Source organism: Emys orbicularis, chromosome 2 (assembly GCF_028017835.1).
Source record: "Emys orbicularis isolate rEmyOrb1 chromosome 2, rEmyOrb1.hap1, whole genome shotgun sequence".
In the NCBI taxonomy this organism is placed as follows: domain Eukaryota; kingdom Metazoa; phylum Chordata; order Testudines; family Emydidae; genus Emys; species Emys orbicularis.
This window is the reverse complement of record NC_088684.1, coordinates 10632670-10659610: the sequence shown is the minus strand read 5'-3', so window position 1 is coordinate 10659610 and position 26941 is coordinate 10632670. Positions and strand designations below refer to the sequence as shown.

Here is a 26941-nt window from a genome sequence, read left to right as displayed (position 1 = left end):
ATTGGACCAACTTCTGTTGACGAGAGAGACAAGCTTTCAAGCTTACACAGAGCTCTTCTTCAGGTCTGGGAAGTGTACTCAAGAGTGTCACAGATAAATACAAGGTGGAACAGATTGTTAAGCATAAGTAGTTAATACATATGTCAAGGAACTATTCAAGGTGAAGTGTCCCGTTAACACCTCTCCAGTCATAGGGAGAAAGGGGAAAAAAGACGAGGTGGGGTGTTAAGTGGGTTATAGATTTTTGTAATAACCCATAAATCCAGTATCTCTATTCAGTCCATGAGTATTAGTATCTAGAAAAGTTATTAAATTAGGCTCCCAGGCTTGTTTTTTGAAGGTGTTATGCAGGTTTCCTTTGAGGATGAGGACTGAGAGGTCAGATCCATATGGATTCTAGTATGGGGGTGGTAGGTGACCACTAGCAGTGTGTTTATTAAAGGGTTTTATATCTGTATTGAAGCAGGTTCTCTCAGGATATTTAGGTGGCCTGTTACAAGATGTGACCTATTTCACTGGTGGAGTATCATTGTTTGGTGAAGGCTATTTTAAGTGTTTTAAAGGTGTATATCCTGGACTTTCTCCTCGGCACATATTCTGTGGTATCAGAGTGCCTGGCTGTAGATCACAGATTTCTTTGTGTGTTTGGGGTGATTACTGGATCTGTGATGATTCATGGGTTCAGCCACCTGAGGACAGCCATCCAACACAAACAAACCACAAAAAAAGCGGAACCAACTACAACAGCTCCACAGACAGTTTCTAAGCTTATGTTTAAGTTTAAAAGCCTCATGATTTCAAATGGACAATATTTAACTCTGCAAATCCAGGTTTACAAGGAAAAATTGGCAGGTGCAACCCTTCCATGATTCAGTAATTACAGTTTATATTGTATTTCCCTTCCTTATCTTAAGTTTATTCTAAAAGTTGTCAAGAATCAGAATTATGCTCATCTATGAACAAGAATTTAAATTTACAAGTTACATTTAAAATTAATGCAAAAATTAAAAACTAGCATTAAGAATCAGTCTGAGAAATGCTACATACCTTACAAGGTTAGAGAATCAATAGCTTCATGCAAGATCTTTGGTTAAAAATGATTTCCATCTGAAAATCTAGGAAGGGGAATGGGCTTCAAAGCCCAAGCTCAAGCCTGAGATTCAACTTCATAGCACTGCCTATACAGCTATTTTTACAAAATTAATGGGAGCCCAGCTACCTCCAAGTTTGTCAATCCAGCTGTGCAGCTTCACTAAATAATGCTGTGTAGAAATACCCTTAAAGACTAAAGAGCATATATAGTAAAACTCTTGCCACAACCATTGCGTCCCGAATAATAACTTCCTAGCTAGATTTTTCTGATGTTGTGCAAATAAATTAAGTCAAACAATGTTGCACTAAAAAATGCAAAAAATTAATTTAACAATTTAACATCTGTGCTCCAAATACATTGTCTCTGAAGAGCTGTGCTAAGACCTATACACTGGTAAACTGTGCTACAACCCATTTCAAAGCTGACATTCAGGGAGCATGTACATGTCTGTCCCAGTATTCTAGAACCAAGGGCATAAAAAGTCTCCAATCCCTAACTGTCCCTCCGTTACGCTATCTCCGGGTGCATCCCCCCTTAAGTCTCCAAAGTGGAAGCGAGGACTGGTATTTATCTACAGAGCCAAAATATTTAGTAATCAGGACTTATTTTGGTAAGTAACCTTTTTCTCCTTTATGACATTGTGTCCACAAATCATCACTGAGAGAGACTAGCTAGCAGTGACAACATTAAGAGGGAGGGCTAATCAGTGCTGTTAATTGAAAAGGGACTGAAGGATCCAGTCTGATCTGGATTCACATTGAGGAAATGTTTTGGAAAGGTATGACAAAGGATCTAACTGCAGTTCTCCACAGTTGGCACACTGAACAGGTTGATGCTCAAAACACTGCTTACCAAGCCACCCAATCGAAAGTCTAAGTCCTTCTGGTATGGGAACTTCAGAAAGCACATAGCCTGCATATATACAAAACCTGATCTGTTTCAATAGTCTCTGGACTGAAGGGTACTCACAATTACCTTAAGTTAATTTTTCTTTTCTAAAAATCAAAAGGAAGTAGTAAATAAGAGAAAGAGGAGATCAAACCTTTTTTCTTCCAAAGGGGGTGGGGAATATTCTGTAAAATGTGCTGATCTACGTGTTTGAAATCGACCCCATTAATCCATAATAAATCTGGATATAAGATTTACTATAATGCTCCAAATCTCATTGCTTCTAAAAATATCTTAAGCAGATGTGGCTTTTAATCTCTCATCTAGTGAGCGTTCTGGCTGGTCTTCTTACAATAGATTTTTCCTTTCTTAAAAAAAGACATTAAGACACAAGAGGACTGGTGTTTGCTGGGGGAAATCTCCAATAAACGCCTCAACTGTTGGTCCAGCTCTTAGCAGATGCAGTTTCCCAAAATCATACTGTAGGGGAGGCAACAACACAGTGGGGTTGCTCATGTCCATTCCATGCTAGGTGACTCACAAGCAGTACCTTTGGAGGTGGGCTCGGAGTTTATGGACGTGCTGACTGCAATACCACTCTTCCAAAGCTGGCATCGCCATGGGCCTATTGGGTGATAGCATAGTGGGACAGTAAGGTATGAACCGACGACCATGTTGCAGCTCTGCAGATTTCCTGGATTGGTACTTGTGCAAGGAATGCTGCTGATGAGCTAAGAGCTCTTATGGAATATGTGGTTACAATGGCTGGAGGCAGAACCTTCGCCTATTCGTAACCAGGCAGGATACAGGCGGTTATTAAGGACAAGATTCTTTGGGATGATACTGGCAGCCCTCTCATTCTTTCCACTATTGCTACAAAGAGTTGCATAGACTTGCGGAAGGGCTTAGTCCTCTCAATAGAGAAGTCTAGGGCTCGCCTAACGTGTAATGTATGGAGCAGACGCTCCTTGGCAGTCTTGTGAAGTTTCGGAAAAGACCGGAAGAAAAATGTCCTGGTTGTTGTGGAATTGCGACACCACCTTTGGTAGGAAGGCCAAATGGGGGCGCAGCTGGACCTTGTCCTTGAAGAACACCATATAAGGGGGTTCTGATGTCAGGGTTTTGATCCTTGGAGACCCTTCTGGCCGAGGTGATCGCCATTAGCAAGGCGAACTTCCAAGACAGAAGCAGAATGGAACAAGATGCTAACGGCTCGACAGGAGGCCTTGTGAGCATTGACAGGACAAGGTTTAAGTCCCATGGGGGAACTGGGTCATGAACCTGAGGGTAGACTCTTTCCAAACTCTTGAAAAATATGACCATCGTCTCATGGGAGAATACTGATTTGCCCTCCACTGGATGGCCAAGATGGCTGCCAAGTGAACCTTAAAAGAGGTGGAGCAGATCATCCAATATAGACTACAGATAAGACCAGGATGGAGAAAGATTCCGCTTGGAGGCCTAACTAGTGAAGGCTTTCCTGGTGGAAGGCTCTCTCCTACCTAGCAAAACTTGCCGAGCCTGTTCTGAGCAGGCCTGCTCTTCAGAGTTCAGTCACACAGCAACTATGCTGTCAAGTGCAGGGAGGTTCAGTTCAGGTGAAGCAACTGATTGTGGTCTTGTGAAATCAAGTCCAGATGGGGTGGGAGCACTAGTGGAGCTGCCACTGAGCGCTTCTCCCACCAACATAGTTAATCCACTTCCCTGTGAGGCAGTAGCTAAGATGATAGGAGAGATCTCGCCCACTGAGTTAGAGAGTCATCATTAAAACACTACAGCAGCGTTTATGCCGCATTTTAAATGTAGATGTGCCCACAGAAGTGCTGACAGGATATGCAGGTGAATAAACACCACACGGGATGGACTTAAGTAGCAGGGCACAATATATACCCTCCTCCCACTGTCACATATCAAATAACAGAGGGGTAGCCGTGTTAGTCTGTATCCACAAAAACAACTAGGAGTCCGGTGGCACCTTATAGACTAACAAATTTATTTGGGCATAAGCTTTCGTAGGTAAAGAACCCACTTCTTTACCCACAAAAGCTTATGCCCAAATAAATTAGTTAGTCTTTAAAGGTGCTACCGGACTCCTCGTTGTTTTTGTTTTCACGTATCAGGTATTTAACTGGGCCCAGTGCAGGATTACAGGGCTCTCGCCATATAATCAGTAACCCAGGGTGGACCTGCCTTAGACCCAGCCCTAAGACTCAGCTCACTTTTGAATACCTTCTACTTCCCCTGGCACAGGCCAAGAGAAGAGGTAGAAGCTCCAAGGTGCTAGGCACTGTACAAACACAAAACAAAAAGATAGTCCCTACCCCAAAGACCTTACAGTCTAAGTATAAAATGAGAACAAGGGGAGACAGACAGATGGGACTACAAGGGAACAGGACAATAATATTGGTCAGCATGATAGGCATTGGTCTAAGCATGCCAGCAGCATAGCCATTCTCAAGCTTTTAAGTGACATTTGATATTATGTATGGATTTTCCTCTATTAAAAGATTTAAAAAAGAAGTTAATCTCAGTGCTGAACATCAGGGAGGACCTAACCAGAAAACAAGGGTGTGCTGCTGTGATGCACCCTAAGCTATGGATTCACTGGAGGATGTTACTGCAATTTTAAAATTGCCTGTTACAACAAGACAGAAATCAGAGAAATGCAGGGCTGGAAGGGCTCTCAAGAGATCATCTAGTCCAAGTGCCCACATTCAGACAGAATCATTTATACCTAGACCATCTCTGACGGGTCTTTAATCTGTTCTGAAAAACATCCATTGATGAAGATTCGACAACCACCCTAGGTAATGTATTCCAATACTTAACTATCCTGAGGCAATGTCTACACTACAAAATTATATCAACCTAACTTATGCTGGCATATAGGCATCGCAGTTATTAAATTGCTTGTGTTTGCGCAAGCTTGGCTCCTTATGCTGGTGGTGCGTGTCCTCACCACAAGCACTTGTATCAATTGTCTTGTCAGTGTGAGGCATTGTGGGACGGCTCCTGAAAGCCAGTAACGGTTGACATAACCAATGCAGTGTCACTGACACTGCACCTACCTAATTACATTGACCATGACTCTATGCCACTTGAGGAGGTGTTCTTACTAAATCGGCATAGAGAGGCACTTATGTCATTGGGAGCCAAATTTAAGTGACAATACTTCCACAGCTAGCTCAACGCAAGGCATCTTATGTCAACCTAATACTGTAGTGTAGACCAGGCCTTTGAAACACATTGGCTATAGGTAGGTATATTTGCTCACTACAATTAAAGCTCAGGAAACAAGCACTACAAGGGTAATTCAAGGTGGCAAAAAAATCATTGCCTGGCCAAATGCATCACAAAGACACATTACTGGGAATCATTGTCAAAATGCTCCTTCAAAGCCTCCCTGATTCTAATAGCCTCCCACTGTGCCCCTCTAATTGCCCTTGTATCTGGCTGCCCAAAATCAGCAGCCAGCCGATCAGCCTCAGTGGTCCGCCCCTGGGAAAACTTTTCCCCCTTCACTTCGGAAATATTATGTAGAGTACAGCAGGCTGCTATGACCATCGGAATATTTTCCTCACTGAGGTCTAACCAGCCAAAAAGACAGTGCCAGCGACCTTTTAATCGACCAAAGGCACATTCAACGGTCATTTGACACTTGCTGAGTCTGCTGTTGAAGCGCACCTTGCTGTTGTCTAGGTCCAGGTGTAAGGCTTCATGAGCCACAGGAGCAAGGGGTAGGTGGGGTCTCCCAGGATCACTATGGGAATTTTCACATCCCCGATGGGAATCTTCTGGTCTGGAAAGAAAGTCCCAGCATGCAGCTTTCTATACAGTCCAGTCTTCCGAAAGACGCCTGCATCATGCACCTTCCCTGAACACCCTGCATTGATGTCAGCGAAACAGCCCCGGTAATCCTCCAGCGCCTGCAAGACCATGGAGAAGTAGCCCTTTTGGTTGATGTACTCCATTACAAGATGGTCAGGGGCCAAAATTGGGATATGCCTCACCACAGTTAGGGAATCCCACTGCCTCAATTATTTCCTGTACCTTACCGAGAGTATCAGTCCTTCATAGCAGGAGGCAATTAATGGCCCTGCACACTTGCATCACTGCATCCACCATGGAGGACCTTCCAACCCCAAATTGATTTGCGACTGACTGTAGCAGTCTGGAGTTGCCAGCTTCCACACAGTGATAGCCAGTCGCTTTTCCACTGTGAGTGCTGCTCTGATTCTGGTGTCCTTGAGATGCAGTGCTGGGACAAGCTCCACACACAGTTCCATGAAGGTGGATTTGCGCATACGAACGTTTTGCAGCCACTACTCGTCATCCCATACATGCATCACAATGCAATCCCACCACTCAGTTCTTGTTTCCCTAACTCAGTACCGACGGTCCATCGTGGCAAGCTGCTCCATGAGATCCAGCAGGAATCCTGAATTATTTGTTTCCATGGCAGACAGCAGGGCAGGAATCATCGATTCACTCTGTTTCACAGCTTATGATATACTGCAGGACCAGTCACATTGTGTTCATAACGCACATCACCAGACTGGTCAGCAACTCAGGATCCATGCTGTCAGGCAGACATGGCAGGCGCACACTTTACAAGGGCAGTTGAAAAATGGCACAAGAAGTAGGAAGCCAATGGAATGATGGGACGGAAAGAATTGCATCACGGGATGGCACACATGTCCCCATGATGCACCGCGATCCGTTCCCAGAGCTCCTAGTGACAGAGGGTGGCGAGTTGCACAGTGGGATAGCTACCCACAATGCAATGGATCTCTGTCAATGCAAGAGCAACAACTATGGACATGCTCCGCTGACATAAGGAGCACTGTGCGGACATGCACAACCAATGTTATTAAAGTGACTTGTCAACGTAACTTAAGTCGACTTAACTCTGTAGTGTAGACAAGGCTAAGTCTGTCACCATTGTTTAGATGTCCAAGCCCAAATAGATGCCTCCTCTGGCAGGGAATACTGTACACTGTGGCACCCCAGTAAGTTCTTGGAATACTACACACTGTGGAAATAATGAGTATCAAAAGCTCTTTCTTATGGTTTAAATGCTTATGCTTAGTACGCTATAAATATTCTACTGTAGGAATGGCAAGCCTGGACATGTAAGAAAATAAAATTGACATCTGATGATTTTTCTTGCCTTAGTCTCTAAGCTCACGTTTCCAAACCACCCTGTGTATGGAAACCCAAATTTCTAATTCAAAGACATGAATCTGTTATGTTACACAAATTGATAAGACACAGGGATAGTATTAGAGCTACTATTATGTGCCTATCACAACTCTTGCACTACCAAGATTGTAAGTTCTTTGGGTAGAGTTCATCCTTTTATTATGTGTGTACACATTGCATAACGATGTGGCATCTCAATCTCAGATTGGGGCCTGTGCATATTTTTATAGTACCAATGATAGTAATGACTCAAGATATTTTTCAGCTTTGTAATGCCATCTATGCAATCTCCCTGGAGACTCTCAATATAGGCAGAGAGCCCCTCACAGATGATCGGGCAGGTCCTGTTTTCTGAAGCTGCAGAGAAGAGACAATCCCAATGTCGGAACGGCAATCTTGGATACTCAGTAAAGAAAAATCATCAGGTATCAAATTTTATTTTCTCACTATGCAATTAAAGAACAAAAACTATAGTATGTATGTTATTTCCATAGTAAGAAAACACTAACTTACTTTCATCTGATTCTATATTTATTCTGTTAATATAATCTTCATAATGATGCCCTCACAGATGGGTTAGAGCACAGAATCTTAGAAAAAAAATACATAGAGACAGGAAAACTTATGCCTGCATCCTATTCTTTCTTCATTTTCAACTATCCTTTTAATTCACAAGATAGAATATGGGAATGAACAAAATAAACTATCCATTATTCTTTTCCACATTTTTTCCTGTTGCAGAAACTATGACTGGATGGCAGCTGGGCATTTTTTCCCTTCTCGTAATTCTTTCAAGTAAGGAAATTTTAGGGTTAAAACAAGATTATTTTTTAATAAACCACCTTGCTTATGCATATTCTGTTTCTCTACAAAATACCATCTCATTTATCTGATTTCTTCATAGTCAATGTAGTATCTATTGCTAGTCAATCGCTGGCTCCTATTATATATTATAATAAGAAATGATTATTTTAGAGATGAGATTTCTGCTTCTGTCTACTTTAAAGTTAAGATTCACTGATTTAAAATAAAAGCTGTCAAAGTGACATTAACTTCAAATCTACTTCCACATGCTTTTTGAAAATCAAGAACATATTTAGGTTTATTGGATCTGATTGCCAAAGAGGACACTGATGTCCATCTAAATGAATCCCCTGAATCTTTATTAGGGGAGAGGGCTACTTGACTTCTGAAACATCACTCCACTAAGACAGTCTGTCACAACCACTTCGTACACGCTTCTCTTGAAGTGAGGGATTTTTCTAATCATACACCAGCATACATACCTTTTGAGTTGACTGTTTTTGCTGTGACCTCTAGTTTCTCCAGAGGTTCTGTTCCAATATTTTCTAATTTAATGACAAGTTGCTGCGTTTCTCCATTGTAAAGCTGGACAGATACACTGGTGGAAATTTCATCCCCTGAGGAAGGCTGCAATGTGTGAGCAGACCTATAAACAAAGATAGATATGCAAATTAAATACTGTGTTAAACATTACTCACATCTTAACAACCTAACCACAATAGAAAACGTAACAGAAATCCGGGAATCCAGTCAACCTGTCCTTGATGGTTCACAAAATATTGACCCTTAAAAAAAAAAAAAAAAAATCAAATAATTGCAGCTAGCTTCATCTTATACTCCTTTTCCAGCTCTTCAATTCCAGCTTAATTTTCAGTGGCTACTATATTCAGGAACTATTAGGAGCAAAAACTAATAAGCTCATAATCACAGTTTTGAAAGGGTATAAAAGCATTCACTTCTAGCTGTGGGTGTTTGTTAAACAAATTGCTGCTTATATAACAAAACTGAACTGTACAAGGGTGGGGAAAAGCAAGCTGGCAATCTAAATAACTGAGTTTTAAAGGTTGGAGGTTATCTAATTTTTCTAATGAGGTTTATCTAGTACTTTTGTTACTGAATGTCAACTAAGACTGGCATGGAACACAAAAATAAAGTTTTAAAAATATTTCAACTGAGAAAGACTCAGGATAGATACCAGGGTGAATGCTCCCTAGAACAGTGTTTTTCAAAGTACTGGGTCACGGAATGTCAGGCACTGTGTCATCTTGCTGATTCAAATTATAACAATCGTTGCTGCACAGCAGCTCTAAAGGGCCGCACAGCAGGGACCTGGAGAGGAGAGAGGTAGGGGGTGGGCGGGAACTGGGGAGGGGAGCAAGTTGGCTTGCAGGGCTGCTGCAGGCCTCTCCCCCAGCTCCAAAGCTCGCTGCTGCTGGCTAGGAGAGAGGGACCCTTCCACCGGAACTCTGTGCAGAGGGAGACAGGGACCCTTTCCCCAAAGGCCCCTCCTGCACCCTGAACCCCTCATCCCCAGCTCCACCCTAGAGCCCTCAACCCCAGACAGAGCCCTCGCTCCTGCACCCCATCCTCTGCCCTACCCTGGGCCACCTTCCACACTCCTTACCATAGGCTTACTAAAGCTAGTGTCAGTTATGTAAAGTGGGTTAAACTGGAATGTATTGCATTATGATGATTTTATGAAAACTCTAGTCAAAAGATATAATTATGTTGGGTCACAGGCATCAGTAATTTTCTTCAACTGGGTCACGAGGAAAAAAGTTTGAAAACCACTGTCCTAGAAGATCCAAAGGCCTGTTTTTGTAAGGATGATCCCTGAATTCCCTATGAGACCACTACGGCTCATAAGAGTGAGTGTAAGGTGAATGAGAGGTAGATAGTCCCTGCTACATTCAGCAATTGGGAGGAAAAGATATACTTCATCCAACAGGGGAGCTACCCTGTCTGATGTCCAAGAGTGCTCTCAGATCACACTCACAACCTGAGCAGATAAGCACATTGGTATTGTGGTAGTATTAGTGAGCAGTACCAGGGCAGTAGCACCACTAGTGGCAGAAAAAGCGGTTACTAACCTTTTGTAACTGTTGTTCTTCAAGATGTGTTGCTCATGTCCATTCCATGCTAGGTGTGTGTACACCACATGCACTGTTGCAGGAGATTTTTTCCTTAGTGGTATCTGTTGGGCTGGCTGTTGCGCCCTCTCAGTTCCTTCTTGCCGGTAACTCTCACAGAAGGGTAGCAGGATGGGTCATGGAATGGACATGAGCAACACATTTCAAAGAACAGTTAGGAAAGGTTAGTAACTGTTTCTTCTTCGAGGGCTTGCTCATGTCCATTCCATGCTACATGACTCACAAGCAGTACCCCAGGAGATAGGCTCGGAGTTCATGGATGTGCTGACTGCAACACAGCTCTCCCAAAACTGGCATCATCTTGGGCCTGTTGGGTAATGGCGCAGTGGGACACGAAAGTATGAACTGTCGACCAGGTTGCGGCTCTGCAGATGTCGTAGATTGGTACCTGCACAAGGAACACTGCTGACAAAGCCTGGGCTCTTCTGGAATGAGTGATCAAGATGGCTGAAGGCAGGATGTTCACCTGCTCATAGCAAGCCCAAATACAGGCGGTTATCCAGGATGAAAGTCTTTGGGTTGACACAGGTAGCCCTCTCATCCTTTCCACTACTGCTACAAGAGTTGAATGGATCTGTGGATTAGTCTTCTCAATATAAAAGATGAGGGCCCGCCTAACATCCAACGTATGAAGCCATCATTCCTCAGAGCTTTTGTGAGGTTTTGGCAATGAGACAGGTAGAAAAATGACCTGGTTGTGGTGTCACAATTCCACAAACTTTGGCAAGAAGACAGGATGGGGGCACAGTTGGAACCTGTCCTCGAAGAACTCCATGTAAGGTGGCTCTTATTTAATGGCCCTGATCTCAGAGACCCTTCTGGCTGAGGTGATCGCCACCTGGAAGGCGACCTTCTAGGAGAGAAGTAGTAAGGAGCATGATGCTAAAGGCTCAAAGGGAGGCCCCATAAGCCTTGACAGGACCAGGTTTAAGTCACGTTGGGGGGGGGGGGGGGTCAGTTTGTGAACCTGAGGATAGAGTCTTTCCAAAACCTTGAGAAACCAGACCATCTCATGACAGAACACCGATCTGCCATTCACTGGAGGCTGAGATGGCTACCCGATGAACCTTAATAGACGAGAGTGACAGACCTTGCTCCTTTAGGTGGAGAAAATAGTCCATGATAGACTGAAGAGAGATCTTGTTCAGCGGCCCAACAAGTTAAACGTTTCCATTTGGCCAAGTAGGTAGCACTGGTGGAAGGCTTTCTACTACCTAGCATGACCAGCTGAACCTGTTCAGAGCAGACTTGTTCTTCAGGATTCAGACATGCTGTTAGGTGCAGGGAGGCAAGGTTTGGGTGTAGTAGTCGTAGTAGTCAGCCATCGTCTTATGAAATCAAGTCAGGGCAGAGTGGGAGCAAGAGTGGAGCTGCCACTGAGACATCCAGAAACATACCGAACCAATGCTAGCATGGCCATACCAGTGCTATCAGAATAAACCTTGCCTTCTCCAATTTGATTTTTAGGAGAACCTGTGAACCAAGGGGATTGGTGGAAAAGCATACAGAAGGTGATCTGCCCACGAAAGCGGGAAGGCATCAGAGAGGGAGCCCATGCTGTGCCCACGCAGCAAACAGAACTGATGGTATTTCCTATTCTGCCTGGTAATGAACAGGTCCCCCTTGGGAGGCCCCCACCTCTGAAAGGTAACACTGACGACCTCTGGGTGAAGGGACCATTCATGCTGAGAGAAGGACCTGCTGAGGTGATCTGCCAACATGTTCCGGGGCTCCTGGGAGGTCAGACGCCTCGAGATGAATGGAGTGTCTTGCACAAAAGTCCCATAGAGCAACCACCTCCTGATACAGGGCGGAGGATCAGTGCCCTCCTTGCTTGTTGATATAAAACATGGCCACTGTATTATCTGTCAGGACTTGAACTACCTTTCCTGAGACTTGGGGAAGGAACACTTGGCAAGCCAGGCACACCGCCCTGAGCTCCCTGACGTTTACGTGCAGGAAGAGTTCTTCTTGAGACCAGAGGCCTTGAGTCCAAAGGCTGTTGAGGTGGGCTCCCCACCCTAGGTCGGACATATCCGAGACTAAAGACACTGACGGCTATGGGGACACAAAGGACACCCCCCATCATTACTGACTTTGGCTCCTTCCACCAGCCAGAAAAGTGAAGATGCGGGGAGGAATGGTAAGTATTGAGTCCAAGTGATGTCTGCTCGGGGACTAAACTGACTCTAGCCACACGTGACGGGGCCTGAGGCGCAGTCTTACATATTGAATCACGTAAGTGCAAGCCGCCATGTGACCCAGTAGCTTGAAGCACACTCAAGCTGTCATGATTGGGTGGGCCATGACCTTGGAAATCAGGTTTGCCATGGTCTGGAATCAGGCCTCCGGCAGGAAGGCCCAGGTCTTGGGTCAAGTAGAGCACAGCCCCAATAAATTCTATTTTCTAAACCAAGACAAGAGTTGACTTCTGCTCGTTTATCAGCAGGCTCAGCACCCTGAAGGTGGTTCGGACTGTGCTGACACTCTCTTGCACTTGAGCCTGCAACTGACCTTTGATCAATCAGTTGTTGAGGTACGGGTAAACCTGAACACCTCGCCACCTGAGGAAGGCTGCTACAACCACCGTACACTTCATATAAACCCTTGGGGCTGCCGATAGACCAAAGGGGAGAGCAGTGAATTGGTAGTGGCAATGACCCACTACAAACATGAGAAATCTTCTGTGACCATGAAAGATAGAGGTGTGAAATTATGCGTCCTTTAAGTCAGTGTTTCTCAACCATGGGTAACTGTACCCCTGGGGGTACGCAGAGGTCTTTCAGGGGAGTGCATCAACTTATGATGGTATTTGCCTAATTTTACAACAGGCTACGTAAAAAGCACTAGCAAAGTCAGTACAAATGAAAATTTCGTATCGACAAATGACTTCTTTATACTGCTCTATATACTGTACACCGAAATGTAAGTACAATATTTATATTCCAATTGATTTATTTTAGAATTATATGGTAAAAATGAAAAAATTTTAAGCAAATTTTCAGTAATAGTATGCTGTGACACACTTGTATTTTTAGATCTGATTTTGTAAGCAAGTAGTTTTTAAAGTTAAGTGAAATCTGGGGTTACACAAGACAAATCAGACTCCTAAAAGGGGTACAGTAGTCTGGAAAGGTTAAGAACCACTCTAAGTCAAGGGCAGCATACCAACCACCTGGGCCCAGGGAGGGAAAGCTGGAGGCCAGGGAGACCATGCTAAATCTCAGTTTCTTGAGACATCTGTTGAGGCAGCACAGGTGCAGGATGGGCCAGAGCCCGCCTTTTGCCTTTGGGATTAGGAAATATCAGGAGTAAAACCCTTTCCCGCTCAAGTACTGCGCGACTTCCTCCAAAGCTCCCATACGAAGGAGGGATTGCTCCTTCTGGGCAAGGAGCTCCGCATGAGAAGGGTCCCTGAAGAGGGATGCGAGGTGGGAAGAAGGAATGGATAAAAACTGAAGGGTATATCCAACTGTCACTATGCTCAAGACCCATTGGCCAGATGTTATAGATGCCCAAGCCAGGCTGAATAGCAACAGACGGTCCAAAAATGAAAGGGGGGGCAGATCTGAAATGGCGACTGGTATAGTGCTCTTGGGCACACCTTCAGAAGACCTGCTTGGGCTGAGGTATACAGGAATGGTTGATGCCATTTATAACCTCAGCGTTTTCTTTTGTAGGGCTCCTGACTTGGAGGTCCCAAGAATCAAGGAGGCTGCTGGGGTCTGAAGTGTTTTCTAGAGGCAGAGGGAACATACAGGTCTAGGGATCATAGTGTGGCCCTTGAGTCCTTCAGTCCGTGAAGTTTCATGCCCATCTGCTCCGAGAAAAAAGAGGAACCTTCAAATGGGAGATCCTGGATTGATTGTTGGACCTCTTGGGAGAAAGCCAGAGGACTGGAGTCAGGAACAGCACCTCATGGTGACCACAGAGGCCACTGTCCAGGCAGCATCCAAAGCCACCTGGAGAGAGGTCTTAGCCATATTCTTACCCTCCTCTAGGAGGAACAGAAACTCCTGCATTGCCTCTTGAATCAGGGAGTCTGAACTTTGTCAGGGAGTCCCATAGATTAAAATCGTATGTCCCTAGCAGAGCCTGCTGATTGGCGATATGCAGCTGGGGGCTACCTATGGAATACTTTCTTCTGAAAAGGTCCAGTTTCTCAAAGTCCTTCTGTTTCGGGGTAGCACTCGACTCTCCCTGCCTGTCCCTTTTGTTAGCCAGACACCCAGAGGGTCCAGGGGAGAGTGCGAGTACAGATGGTCAATCCCGTTTGCTGGCACATAATACTTTTTCTCTGCCCTCTTTGACGTGGGGGCCAGAGAAGAAGGAATCTGCCATAGGGCCTTGACAGGTCCCATCACCACCTCATTGATGGGCAGGGCTACTTTGGATAGAGCTGCTGCAGCCAGGATAACAGGAAGGCTGGGTGATGTCTCTTTGAGCTCCAAGCCCAGGTTTGAAGTGACCCACTTCAGAAGGTCCTGGTGGGCCCTGAAATCGTCCTGGGGAAGTAGGCTGCTGGGACCCGCAACAATCTCATCTGGGGAGAACAAGAAGGAGACTTGCACCAGGGCAGGGGCTCCTTCCTCTCCCTCAACTATGTCCACTGGAGGCATCTCCTGGACTTTGGTACCATGGTCGGTGCCGGAGTCTGAATCCGGTGCCCAGCAGGAAGGAGTGGCAGCCCGTCTGCAAGAGGCCACCGAGTACAAGTGGTGGAATTCAGGCCTCTGTGCTGGGGAAAAACACCAGAGATTCCAGTGTGGTCACTGTATCGGCCAGTGCCCCGCTGGCCAGGCACTCGCCAGACCAGCAGTGAAGCACAATGGGGCATAGAATGGTATCAATGGTAGGCTTTCATTGGTACAGAAGACTCCCCTTTGGACTCCAAAGAGGATTCCTCTGTGGGTGACCACGGTGGAGCAGTACCCACTTCCACACGGTGCTAGGACTCCATGGACCTGTGGTGTTGTGAAGTGGGACACCGGGATCAGGAGAGGCTTGGCGCTGGATGGTGCCAGGGGACCCTGTGCCAGTAAGGCACCTGATGCACCCTGTTCCCTCCTGCTTCTGGATGCTGGAGCTGGTAGAGTCCCCACTGGGGCTAGAGGGACTGGAAGAGAGACGGTCCCTAGCTGACTGATAAATCTATGGGATCGATATGCATCCGAAGAAGTGGGTTGTAGCCCACGAAAGCTTATGCTCTAATAAATTTGTTAGTCTCTAAGGTGCCACAAGTACTCCTGTTCTTTCTATGGGATCAACAGCACCATCAGTACACTGGTACTGCGGTGGCTCTCTGGTGTCAGCAGAGGATCCTGCATCAGACTCAACTCCCTTGGTGGAGTCGACAGTGCTAACATGGGTAGAAGAGCAGCCCAGTACAGGTCTCGCTCACTCTCCCCACTTGTCTCTCTTTTGCACTGGTGAGCACCCTCTCTCAATGCACTGCTTTTTGTGCTTCTTCCGCAGCATTAGGGATGGAGAACATTGCCAGTAGAGCACTTCGCACTGACGCAGAAGTTCTTAGCACCAAATCAGATCAGCTCTGAGACAGGTTTGAGGGCAGCTTCCATGAGGATAGCCTTGAGTCTGATCCCCCTGTACTACTTAGTGTGGGATCTGAAGTCTCAACAGAGTTTGCACTTGTCCTTCATGTGGGTTTCCCCCAAGCACTTTAAGCAACTGAAGTGCAATTCACTCACAGGCATAGGTTTGCCACAAGAGGCACAAGACTTGCAGCCCGGGGACCAGGGCATGTCTGACCCGAGACAAAAAGTCCTTCGACAATAAGAACTATATACACTAACTATATACACTATCACAACTTGCAAAAAACCTATATACACTAAACTATTTACACTATGAACAGAGAGAGTCCAAAACCACTGGAAAGAGCCTTGCTAAATCAAGACGATAACAGGGTTCAAAAAAAGATCTAGATAAATTCATGGAGGATAGGTCCATCCATGGCTTTTAGCCAGGATGGGCCGGGATGATGTGCCTAGCCTCTGTCTGCCAGAAGCTAGGAATGGGTGACAGAATAGATCACCTGACAATTACCTGTTCTGTTCATTCCCTCTGAAGCACTTGGCATTGGCCACTGTCAGAAAACGGGCTACTGGGTTAGATGGGCCTTTGGTCTGACTCATTTTATGGCCTTTCTTATGTTCATGAAAGGGTTGTTCCAGCAACCATCATGGGTGGGCAGAAGGAACTGAGAGGGTGTGGGGTCCCTTATACCAGTGCATACACACATGGCTCCAGAGGACGCCACAGCCGGCCCAACAGATACTAAGGGAAAAATCTCCATCAACAGTGCATGCGACGCGCACACACCTAGCATGGAACAGACATGAACAAGCACTTGAAGAGGAGGAGGAGAGCAGGAGTGACTGACTGACTGTGCAGTCACCACGAGTTCACTCAGAAAGCAGCTGTTTGCTTAAGTCACTATTACTAACAAGTTAAATGACTGAAGATTTCTGAAATAATGGTTTAAGTGTGTTTCACATGGTACATGGACAATAAAATGGATGATTTATTCACCAAGGTTTTAATATACTCTAGGAAAAATTCTTTGTCTGAATATGAATTTTCAGAGATAAGATTTCTCCAAATGATTCTCCAAGAATTTCTGCAACAGCAAATGCATCAAATCAGTCAATTATTGAAATTAACAGATGTTGTATGGTACAGAGGTAGTGCAAGGATCAAGGAGGATAGGGTAAATACTTTCAAATGAACTAGGAAGGGGTCACTGGAGAATTCGGTAAATGCAACTTCAGAGGAGCGTAGAGGGCACAAGACAGATTGGAGTGGATCCTGGAGGGAATCTGATGAGAGAAATTCAAACAGCGAATGTAAATTGACTATTTAAGGAGCTTTAAAATTGATGGGAGGACAACTACAGGACAAGAGAGATAGATGGGGTTAAGATTTTTTGAGGAAACTGAAAATTTTTCATATTGATAGAAAGGAGACAGAGGAGAACAAGGGTGTGAGGGAAAAAGGAATTGAGATTAATAGTTGGTAAATTTGGTGGTAAATCTGAGTTCTGTAATTTAAAATTCACATACACTTTTAACATCCTTGTTTGTTAAATCATTATGAAAAGGCTGCCTTCACAGAAAAATATGTATTCACAGTAGGTTTTTAAGGTATTTCAGAATACGTATCTATACTTGACGCTCAAGTAGCCTATGTATGTTTCAGAGACAAGACAGGTGAGGCAATATCTTTTATAGGACTGTCTTCTTTAAGTAAAAGAGATAAACATGGAGCTCTTCTTCAGATCTGGGAAAGGTACTCACAGTGTCACAGCTAAATACAAGGTTGAACAGATTGTTTAGCGTAAGTAGTTAACACATATTCTAAGGGACCATTCAAGGTGATGTGGCCCATTAACAATCCTGCAGTCATGGGGGGGGGGGAAGGGGGAGGAGGGAAGGAGATTAGTGGGTTACAGATTATAGTAACAGGTCATACATTCAGAATCTTTTTAAAACAATGATTTTTAGTGTCTAGCATTAAATTGTTTAATGATCCAGGGTATCATTAAACAATTGCAACCCATACTTGATGGGGACCACTTCCTGAAAGAAATCTTTCCTGAACCCTCTCTTCTGGGGTTCTAACAACTCCCAACCTCTCCAAGCTCATCATCAGAAACTAAATCCCCACAGACCAGGACAGACCAACTCAAAGTGGCACCAGACCCTGCCTGAACAACAGATACAAAACCTGAAGACATATCTCCTCCACTGCTATGATCAACAATACCCACCCACAACAAACCTTTCAAGATCCTACACATGCCTATCACATGTGATGTACCTCATCCAGTGCATTTAATGGCCCATCTACGTGGGTGAAACCAGACAATCACTACGCTCTCAAACTCATACAGAAAAATGATTAAACATAAAATCACCTATGGGCAAACAATTTTCACAAAATCATCTTTCCAAACCTGACTTCAGTCCTCATCCTCAAAGGAAACCTTCATAACACCTTAAAAATGAGCCTAGGAGATTAAATTCATACATTTTGCTGGACACACAAAACCATTTACAATAAAATCATTAACTAGAAGCAACATTTAACATAACATTTCAGTGAGTGCTCACAGTGAGCCCAACGTACAGCTTGGTTAAAAAACAATATAAACAAATTAATACTGAAGACTTTGCTTGACTAGATAGTCAGAATGAAATGAGACTCCTTCTCTGAAGTTAATGAAACAGAAAGGAATTATAGGAACACCCTGGCCCAAACTCTTAGATACTTAGATTTCCAGAAAGCCTTTGACAAGGTCTCTAACCAAAGGCTCTTAAGTAAAGTAAGTTGTCATGGGATAAAAGGGAAGGTCCTTTCATGGATTGAGAACTGGTTAAAAGACCGGGAACAAAGGGTAGGAATTAATGGTAAATTCTCAGAATGGAGAGGGGTATTTAGTGGTGTTTCCCAAGGGTCAGTCCTCGGACCAAACCTATTCAACTTATTTATAAATGATCTGGAGAAAGGGGTAAACAGTGAGGTGGCAAAGTTCGCAGATGATACTAAACTGCTCAAGATAGTTAAGACCAAAGCAGACTGTGATGAACTTCAAAAAGATCTCACAAAACTAAGTGATTGGGCAACAAAATGGCAAATGAAATTTAATGTGGATAACTGTAAAGTAAGGCACATTGGAAAAAATAACCCCAACTATACATACAATATGATGGGGGCTAATTTAGCTAAAACAAGTCAGGAAAAAGATCTTGGAGTCATCGTGGATAGTTCTCTGAAGATGTCCGTGCAGTGTGCAGAGGCGGTCAAAAAAGCAAACAGGATGTTAGGGATCATTAAAAAGGGGATAGAGAATAAGACTGAGAATATATTATTGCCCTTATATAAATCGATGGTACGCCCACATCTCGAATACTGCGTACAGATGTGGTCTCCTCATCTCAAAAAAGATATACTGGCACTAGAAAAGGTTCAGAAAAGGGCAACTAAAATGATTAGGGGTTTGGAATGGGTCCCATATGAGGAGAGATTAAAGAGGCTAGGACTCTTCAGCTTGGAAAAGAGGAGACTAAGGGGGGATATGATAGAGGTATATAAAATCATGAGTGATGTGGAGAAAGTGGATAAGGAAAAGTTATTTACTTATTCCCATAATACAAGAACTAGGGGTTACCAAATGAAATTAATAGGCAGCAGGTTTAAAACAAATGCAAGGAAGTTCTTCTTCACGCAGCGCACAGTCAACTTGTGGAACTCCTTACCTGAGGAGGTTGTGAAGGCTAGGACTATAACAGCGTTTAAAAGAGAACTGGACAAATTCATGGTGGTTAAGTCCATTAATGGCTATTAGCCAGGATGGATAAGGAATGGTGTCCCTAGCCTCTGTTTGTCAGAGGATGGAGATGGATGGCAGGAGAGAGATCACTTGATCATTGCCTGTTGGTCCACTCCCTCTGGGGCACCTGGCATTGGCCACTGTCGGTAGACAGGATACTGGGCTAGATGGACCTTTGGTCTGACCCGGTACGGCCGTTCTTATGTTCAAACTCAAAATGTTGTATCGTTACCTATTTAATACCAGTGCCTAATGAAAACTTAGTAGAAACTTGTTAAAGCCTCAACATTACTCCTCTTCAATTCAAGTATGAGATCTCTCAGTATATACTCTCTGAGACCACATTAGGTCAACCAATAAAATCAAGGAAGACCAGACTTGACATTCCTAATATTTCTAGGGTTTAAAAAAAAAAAGTGAAAAATTTTCAGACAATTTATTTTTTCAGTTTTATATTACACAAAGAGCAAATAAGGGCACAACCCCAATTTCAAGCCACTTTGATTTTAATGTATATGTCTTACTTCACTAAATTACACTATATTGTATTATAAATACAGTGATTTCAGACCCACATTATAAAAAGCAAATTTGTATAGCCAGAAACAGCATTATAACCAATACATTTTCTAGTTTACCAAAAATGAAATCTGTACCTAATTCAATTTCTTACCTTGGTAGAGAGGTACTGATCTGCAGCCTTGGCAAAGCTGGAATGACTTCTACTGCACAGCCATTCGTCTTTAATCCTGGCAGGTTATCCAGAATACAATCACTGAAGACTCCAAAGACTGAAGTATGATAACCTATTTCAAGGTAGAAAAGAGCCAATTTGTCCTGAAACTATTTGCTTCATGATGGGATTAACTACAAAAATTTAGTGACCAGGGTGGATTGATTTAAATCAAAGTGATGTAAATGACCAATTTTAATGATGATTGAAATCAGCCAGCAGGAAACCTTGATTTAAAATCACTAATTTCAATCTTGTTTTGTATTTGTGCTTTAATTATTTTCCTAAACAAAGGTTGATTCTTATTGGTTGGTTATCAATAAAACATTAATTTACAGCTAAATACAACCATTATACTAAAACTTGGCACTTTTTTAGCTAACCAGGAGGATGTACTGTATCTAAATATATTATTCACGCAAGTATTTAAATTAACATACATTTAGGAAAATTTTCCTAATTGTCCGGGTGGTTAAGCACTGGAATAAATTGCCTAGGGAGGTTGTGGAATCTCCATCATGAGAGATTTAAGAGCAGGTTAGACAAACACCTATCAGGAATGGTCTAGATAATACTTAGTCCTGCCATGAATGCAGGGGACTGGACTGATGACTTTTTTTTTTTTTGGTTATGTTAGAAAATGGTGAATGATTCATTCCTTATTTACTAAATGATTAATTTTTTTAGATGAGACTCATGTCAAGCTCTATTTGAATGAAAATTAGAATTCTATTAAAAATGCACAAAAACAGCATTTTATTTTTTTTAAATAAATCTACCTGAAAATGTGCTAGGTACATAAGATAAAAGTGTATATCAAAACACGTTTTGCATTTAAAACTAACGGATTCAAAGTTAGTAAACTGAACAGATTCTTTCTGGTCACACCATGTCCTTCAAGATTTTAGAACTAGTATATCTCATCTTCTCATATCTAGGTTTTATTTATAGATTCAAAGAGGAAAACTAACTTCCCTGCTTTCTCAATTCTCAATTGGTTTCTTAACTTTGAAGTAACTAGTCATTGAACTGAACTAGTTGAACAAACTGAAATGAAGAACAGTCTCTCTACGCCTGCAGAAGAGGCTATTGCCATCAAAAGTACTTCAAACAACTCTGGTTCCAGGTCCTTATCCAGTGACCTCTATCAGTTCAGTCATTTGACTCTCTTTTAAATTTCAGCAGCAAACATATATAGCATATTTTTATTTACTTTAAATGATTTTAATAGATTTTAATAGAATTAAGCCTCAAATTAGGTTTTCATAATTTCAAATTTAATTTTAAATAGGTTTGCTTTTAAAACTTAAAAATGTTTTAATTTAAATTTTTATGTATTTAATCATTGATTTTTGTACACCCTGCTAGTGACCAGATTCTGTAAGGAAATTCACTTGCAAATCACAACCTCTCCTATTAAAATATCTTACACAGGTGGTAATAGAGAAACTTTTAAAAGCATTTTCAAATCCTTCTAAGAAAGACTCTATATAGTATAACGTATCACATTGTATAGACAAATGTTATGCATTTACCCCTGTACTTTTGTCTTATGAAAGTAAGAGTCCACGATTTTCACGCATTTTTAAAAAATATAGTCATGAACTGATATTCTGGGACCTTATATTCTAGCAATGCTAGGAGTACAGGTGTAGACAGACCAGCATTTTTAACACCATTGTCACATAACTGACGTTTTGGGTGCACAATCAGGGTTAATACCTGTGGGTGTTTTGGGTGTACAAGAAATGCAGGATCAGTTCTCAACAGTATCCAACAGTAAAAGAAAAAAAATCCTCTAACTCTCCCAATGAAAAAAGTGTAAAAGATAGCGCCTCATGTTTAAGCCCTTAACTGTTATTTAATTATGCTTTATTGAAGATCTGCAATTGCTAAAGAAACAAGTTTCATTTCAATTTTATCAGCAGTTACCTCAATACTATTTGGTGAGGAATCAATCTATACAACCTAAACTTGCAAGAAAACTCTAGTGTTAAACAAAAAGGTGTCGGAAAAAGGTATGAATGATAAATGAGAACGTAAGGACAATTCACTACTGTTTTCCTTTACTGGAAAGTAATTTTTGCCAAGACAGACAGTTGCAGGATAAGAAAACAAAACTACAAGAATTTTTGCAGAATAGGTTTGGCAATGTTCCCTAAAAATAAACAGTCGTAGACAAAAAGTATGTTAATTTATCTTGGCACATGGGATTACCACCACCTCATTAAATATTCTGGTGTGAATACTGTATATAAAAGAGGACCAACAACAGCTCTAGGTCGCATAACTACAATTAATTTTCTATATTCTAGTAATAAAATAACTAAGTAGTTTATCCCACAGTTTGGCAGAAACACTTTTGAACAGTTCAGTTTTCTCCTTTTATTGATGAAGTATCTTGCAAAGAAAAAATGATGAGAACAAGAAAATAATAAACAAAGAAAATAAAGGGAGAGAAGTACTGCCCAGTGGTCTGGGAGACATCCAAAAGTTTCAGATAATTGAGCATTTGGAAAAATGGAAGTCCTATTAACTAACGAGGCTAATGAGGGTCATCCTGTGGATTCAGATAACCAGGATTTTCAGATAAAGTGAATTTGGATAACTGAAATTATACTGTATATAGAAAAGGGAATCAAAGTGAAAAGATAAAGCCTCTTCGGAGTAAGTACTTTTTCTTTAATTCTGTTATTTACTAGTATGGTTGTTCTTCCATGACAGTATAAAATCTAAAGATTTCTGTCTAGGAATTTCTAAATGTCCTGAACAATCTGTATTGGTTCATTCTTGTCAAATCTCTCTCACTTTGCACGAAACATCTTTTTTCTAGAACTCAGCATTGGTATGTCAGTCTTTATCCCACCTAACTTAGGGACATGTATTACTTTTTTTATTTGATTCCCATTTATCACTATTGACACAGCCCTATTTCGGTTAATTAATTAAATGAACTCTGCATTACAATAGACTGTGTACATTGCTACCTAAATCTTTCATATATAAGCAACTTGCGAAATCTTTTGTTATTTTACATGAATGTGTTTCATTAACAATATGCAGTGTAGTTGTAGCCATGTCAGTTCAAGAATATTAGAGAGACAAGGTGGGTGAGGTAACACTTTTTATTGGACCATTTTCTGTTTATGAGAAAGACAAGCTTTCGAGCCACACAGAGCTCTTCTTAGGGTCTTGGAGTACCTTTCCCAGACCAGAAGAAGAGTTCTGTGTGGCTCAAAAGCTTGTCTCTCTCATCAACAGAAGGTGGTCCAATAAAAACCTGTTACCTCACCCAACTTGTCTCGTCCATTAATGTAAACTGCAAGATTCACCTTGTTGTGCATGCTCATGAAGCATTTCAAAAGTATTTTTTTCAATAGCAATTTGACTTAGTTTGCAGTAGACTATTCAGTTATGTAGCTTTCCCCCTTCCCCTCAGATTTAGCATTTTAATTTAGTAACAGCAATGAACACACACATCTAAACAAAAGTGATGTATTTCTGAAAATCATGCGTTATTTTCTCATTCTATGTAGAACTACCTTCTTGATGAAGGATTATTTTGTAAGTTCTTTTTAAATACTGACTTTGTGGAAATATAAAATAAATATTAATTTAACTACTACATCAAAAAGTCCACAATGCCATAAGATACTTGTGCCTATTTTCCTGATGAAAACTGTAAAAGATATAATCCTTACCATTGATAGTGATCTGCCCAGTATTCTGAGGAACACCAACAAGGGTCACTGGGTAGAGGCCAGATTCAGCAGGTAGAGAAAGAGCTGCAGGGAGAGATTCAAATTCTACTCCAGTTGTCAGGAGACCCTTGGAAAAAAAGTCAAATTTCTTCAGCATATATTAAAAGTACTACATTATTTTAATCTTTAAAAATTACTATAACAAATTCCTGGGATTGCTGAAGACATTTTAAAATTGCAAATAATCGTAATACTTTTTAGTAATCAGTGAGCTGAGTATTTCATCTAGAATCTCTTCAAGATATGCACGTTTTTATTGTTAGTACTGTTATAGGTACCCATGTACTTTCTGATTTGGTATACTTTATGGATTAAAAGTAAAATATGTGCCAGGGTGTAACGAATAAAATGGCTCTATAATGTAGTTTGTAATGTTTTACACTTAGACTGAATTGGAACTGTGACCTTACTATTAAATCTATACTTCACTATGAACAGAAAAATCAAGCTATGTCAACACCAGCCAATGTCTAACCTCAATTAAATTACTGGGCAGAGAGAAAACATATGCACAGGGGGTTAAAAGAACACAGACATTCAGTGTATGCTAAGCAAACCTTCAGCTTCCTGAAGCACATAGATGGGGCACAATGTGTAATGACTCCAAAAGAAGGAAGAACATTTAAAGTGTGAAGTTGGATAGTTTTCAATAATGTGGCATTACTTTCCCTATCATATTCCTTTTTTTTTTTTAAATATCTCAGTGTAAAGATCTAATGTTTTTATGTAAATATTTTAACATATTAGAAGTGATAGCTCCACATTTTTGTGGAATACAGGTACATCTATAAATGACTAAACTATTTTATTTATTTACATTTAAAATAATAATGATGCCTATTCAAGGCACTAGGCATCCTAACATCATTAATTATACAATAAATAAAATTAAATTAAACCTCGGTAGCATTGAAATCAGTTCCACAGGGCCAGTAGAGAGGTAAGAGACTGAACTTAATATAAAAAGTTAAGACAAGGAACAGGAATTAATGTAAATACCAATCTTGTCAAAACTTTCAATAAATTCACAGCAACCTCCACTGCTCTTTTTCTATAAACTTCGTGTTTTGAAAATTCCTTGTTCCACTATTCTCAAAGTCTGAACAGCTTGAACGTGAAGTCTGGGGCACAGCTGCATTATCTGTACAATAACAGAATACTTGCATTTGTTTTACCTCAGATCTCACAAATTCATTGCATTGACTCTAATGAGTCTTTTTTTAATAGATTATCTTCAACGCTCAGTGTCAGTTACCAAAAAAAAAAAAAAAAGAAAAAGAAATACAAGCACTTCCAAAACTCTCCTCCAGTTGCTAAAACACTGAGCACATCAGAAGTAGAAAACAGTGTCACCTGGCTTACGCCACCTGCTAATGGTGACTGAAACCAGGTATAGCAAATTTTCCTGTCCACGTAAGTCCCAGAGCTATGGTCCTCTGAAGGCCCACTCACAGAGAACCTTTGTTACAATGTCAAGAAAGAAATAAACACAGGAAAACTTAAAACTAGTCATAATAACTCATGGAAACACTTCTGTCCATGCTCTAAGGTTTCTGAATAGGCAGCTCTTTGCCAAATAATCTGATTTATTTCTCAATCCTCCAATATTTTTAGGTCCTCTACTCCTCTCTTCTGATTAGGGTCTCAGGTCATCAGGATTAAAATATTTTAAAATTTCTCAATTTAGGAATCACTTCTTTGTAGGCTGTGCGCAGAGGGAATGTCACATACTTTCATCAGATATTTTCTTACTCCTGTTAAAGTTATCCTCTAAAGGAAAACCTCTACACCATTGTATAGAATCCTAGCTGGGGACTTGACTTAAAGTTAGTGGCTCATAAGCAGTGTTGTGCTTTGCCAACAAACTTCCTGTGAACTTGAGCAAGTCATTTGGCTTCTCTGTGCCTCTGTTCCCCATCTGTAAAATGGGGATAATAGTACTTGTCTACTACCAGGGTTTAGCAAGAATTCCAAGAATAAATACATTAAAGATTATGAGGCACTCAGATACTACAGTGAGGGGGGTCATATAAGTACCTAAGATAGACAATACTGCATGAGAGTTACAGCTTACCCCTTTTTCTTCTAATTTGATATGCAGGTTTCGACTCAGATATAATACACAAATTAAAGTTACAGGCAAGAAGAATATCTTATGCCACACTAGCTCCTGAAGGTGTCACATTTTCATTGTCCAGGTCAGAATACCCACATTTTACAATTCTCACTTTCCAATACAATTTCTAGCTGCAAACCTAAGAGCTACTATTCTATTGGGTATATTTATGTAGGTAAGTACTTAAAAGTAACATTTTATATTTTTATCTCACTGTAGACTCTTGCTCACTTCATTCTCAGCTACTATGTGTAAGAAACAGAGTGTATTCAGTACTTTTAAAAAAGAACAAAATATATAATCCCTGTCCTAAACTGATACAAATCTAATTTTAGATTTAATGCAACATGGAAGCACAAGGATTCCAGTAATCAGATCACTGTTATTCAATTTATGATGCACCCATTATTGATGACTCCATTAAAGAAAACTCTTTAAAAAAAAAAATCAGTCCTTGTATAAAATCAACTCATTCCCAGGAAACAGAATATATGGGTTTTTAGAAGGGACTGGAATGAGGAGAGGGCTGTTTTAAAGCTGACTTTTTCTCCTTTCTGCTCTCCTCCAGAGGGGGCAACAGAAGTCTTGGAGAGGTAGAAACATACAAATAACTCTCCTAGAGTTACTTCTATTGCATACTTATATTGCAATTATCTCGATTACAAGCACAGAAGTTGTTTTGTTTAGTTATCTAACTCTTTCCATTAATTTATAACTTTCTACCAAGCTTTTTGGTGATTTAATTTTAAAAGTGAGAGAGCTGACCCATGGAATTTGGAGGTGGTCCAATGTTGCTGGAGGCTACAGGGCTAAGCTCTGTTCTCCAGCTCAGGCCACCAGAA

General features: G+C 41.5%; 1 protein-coding gene across 1 annotated transcript in view; it reads right to left on the bottom strand.

Annotated features, from left to right (window-relative positions):
* TRAPPC9 (trafficking protein particle complex subunit 9) overlaps positions 1-26941 on the bottom strand; it is an 839327-nt gene that overhangs the window by 683741 nt on the left and 128645 nt on the right. Inside the window, exons 13-15 of the mRNA XM_065398766.1 lie at positions 23924-24050; positions 20163-20295; positions 8470-8633 (exon numbers count right to left, since the gene is read on the bottom strand). Coding sequence (XP_065254838.1) covers positions 8470-8633; positions 20163-20295; positions 23924-24050 — 424 coding nt within the window. The remainder of the gene's footprint in view (positions 1-8469; positions 8634-20162; positions 20296-23923; positions 24051-26941) is intronic.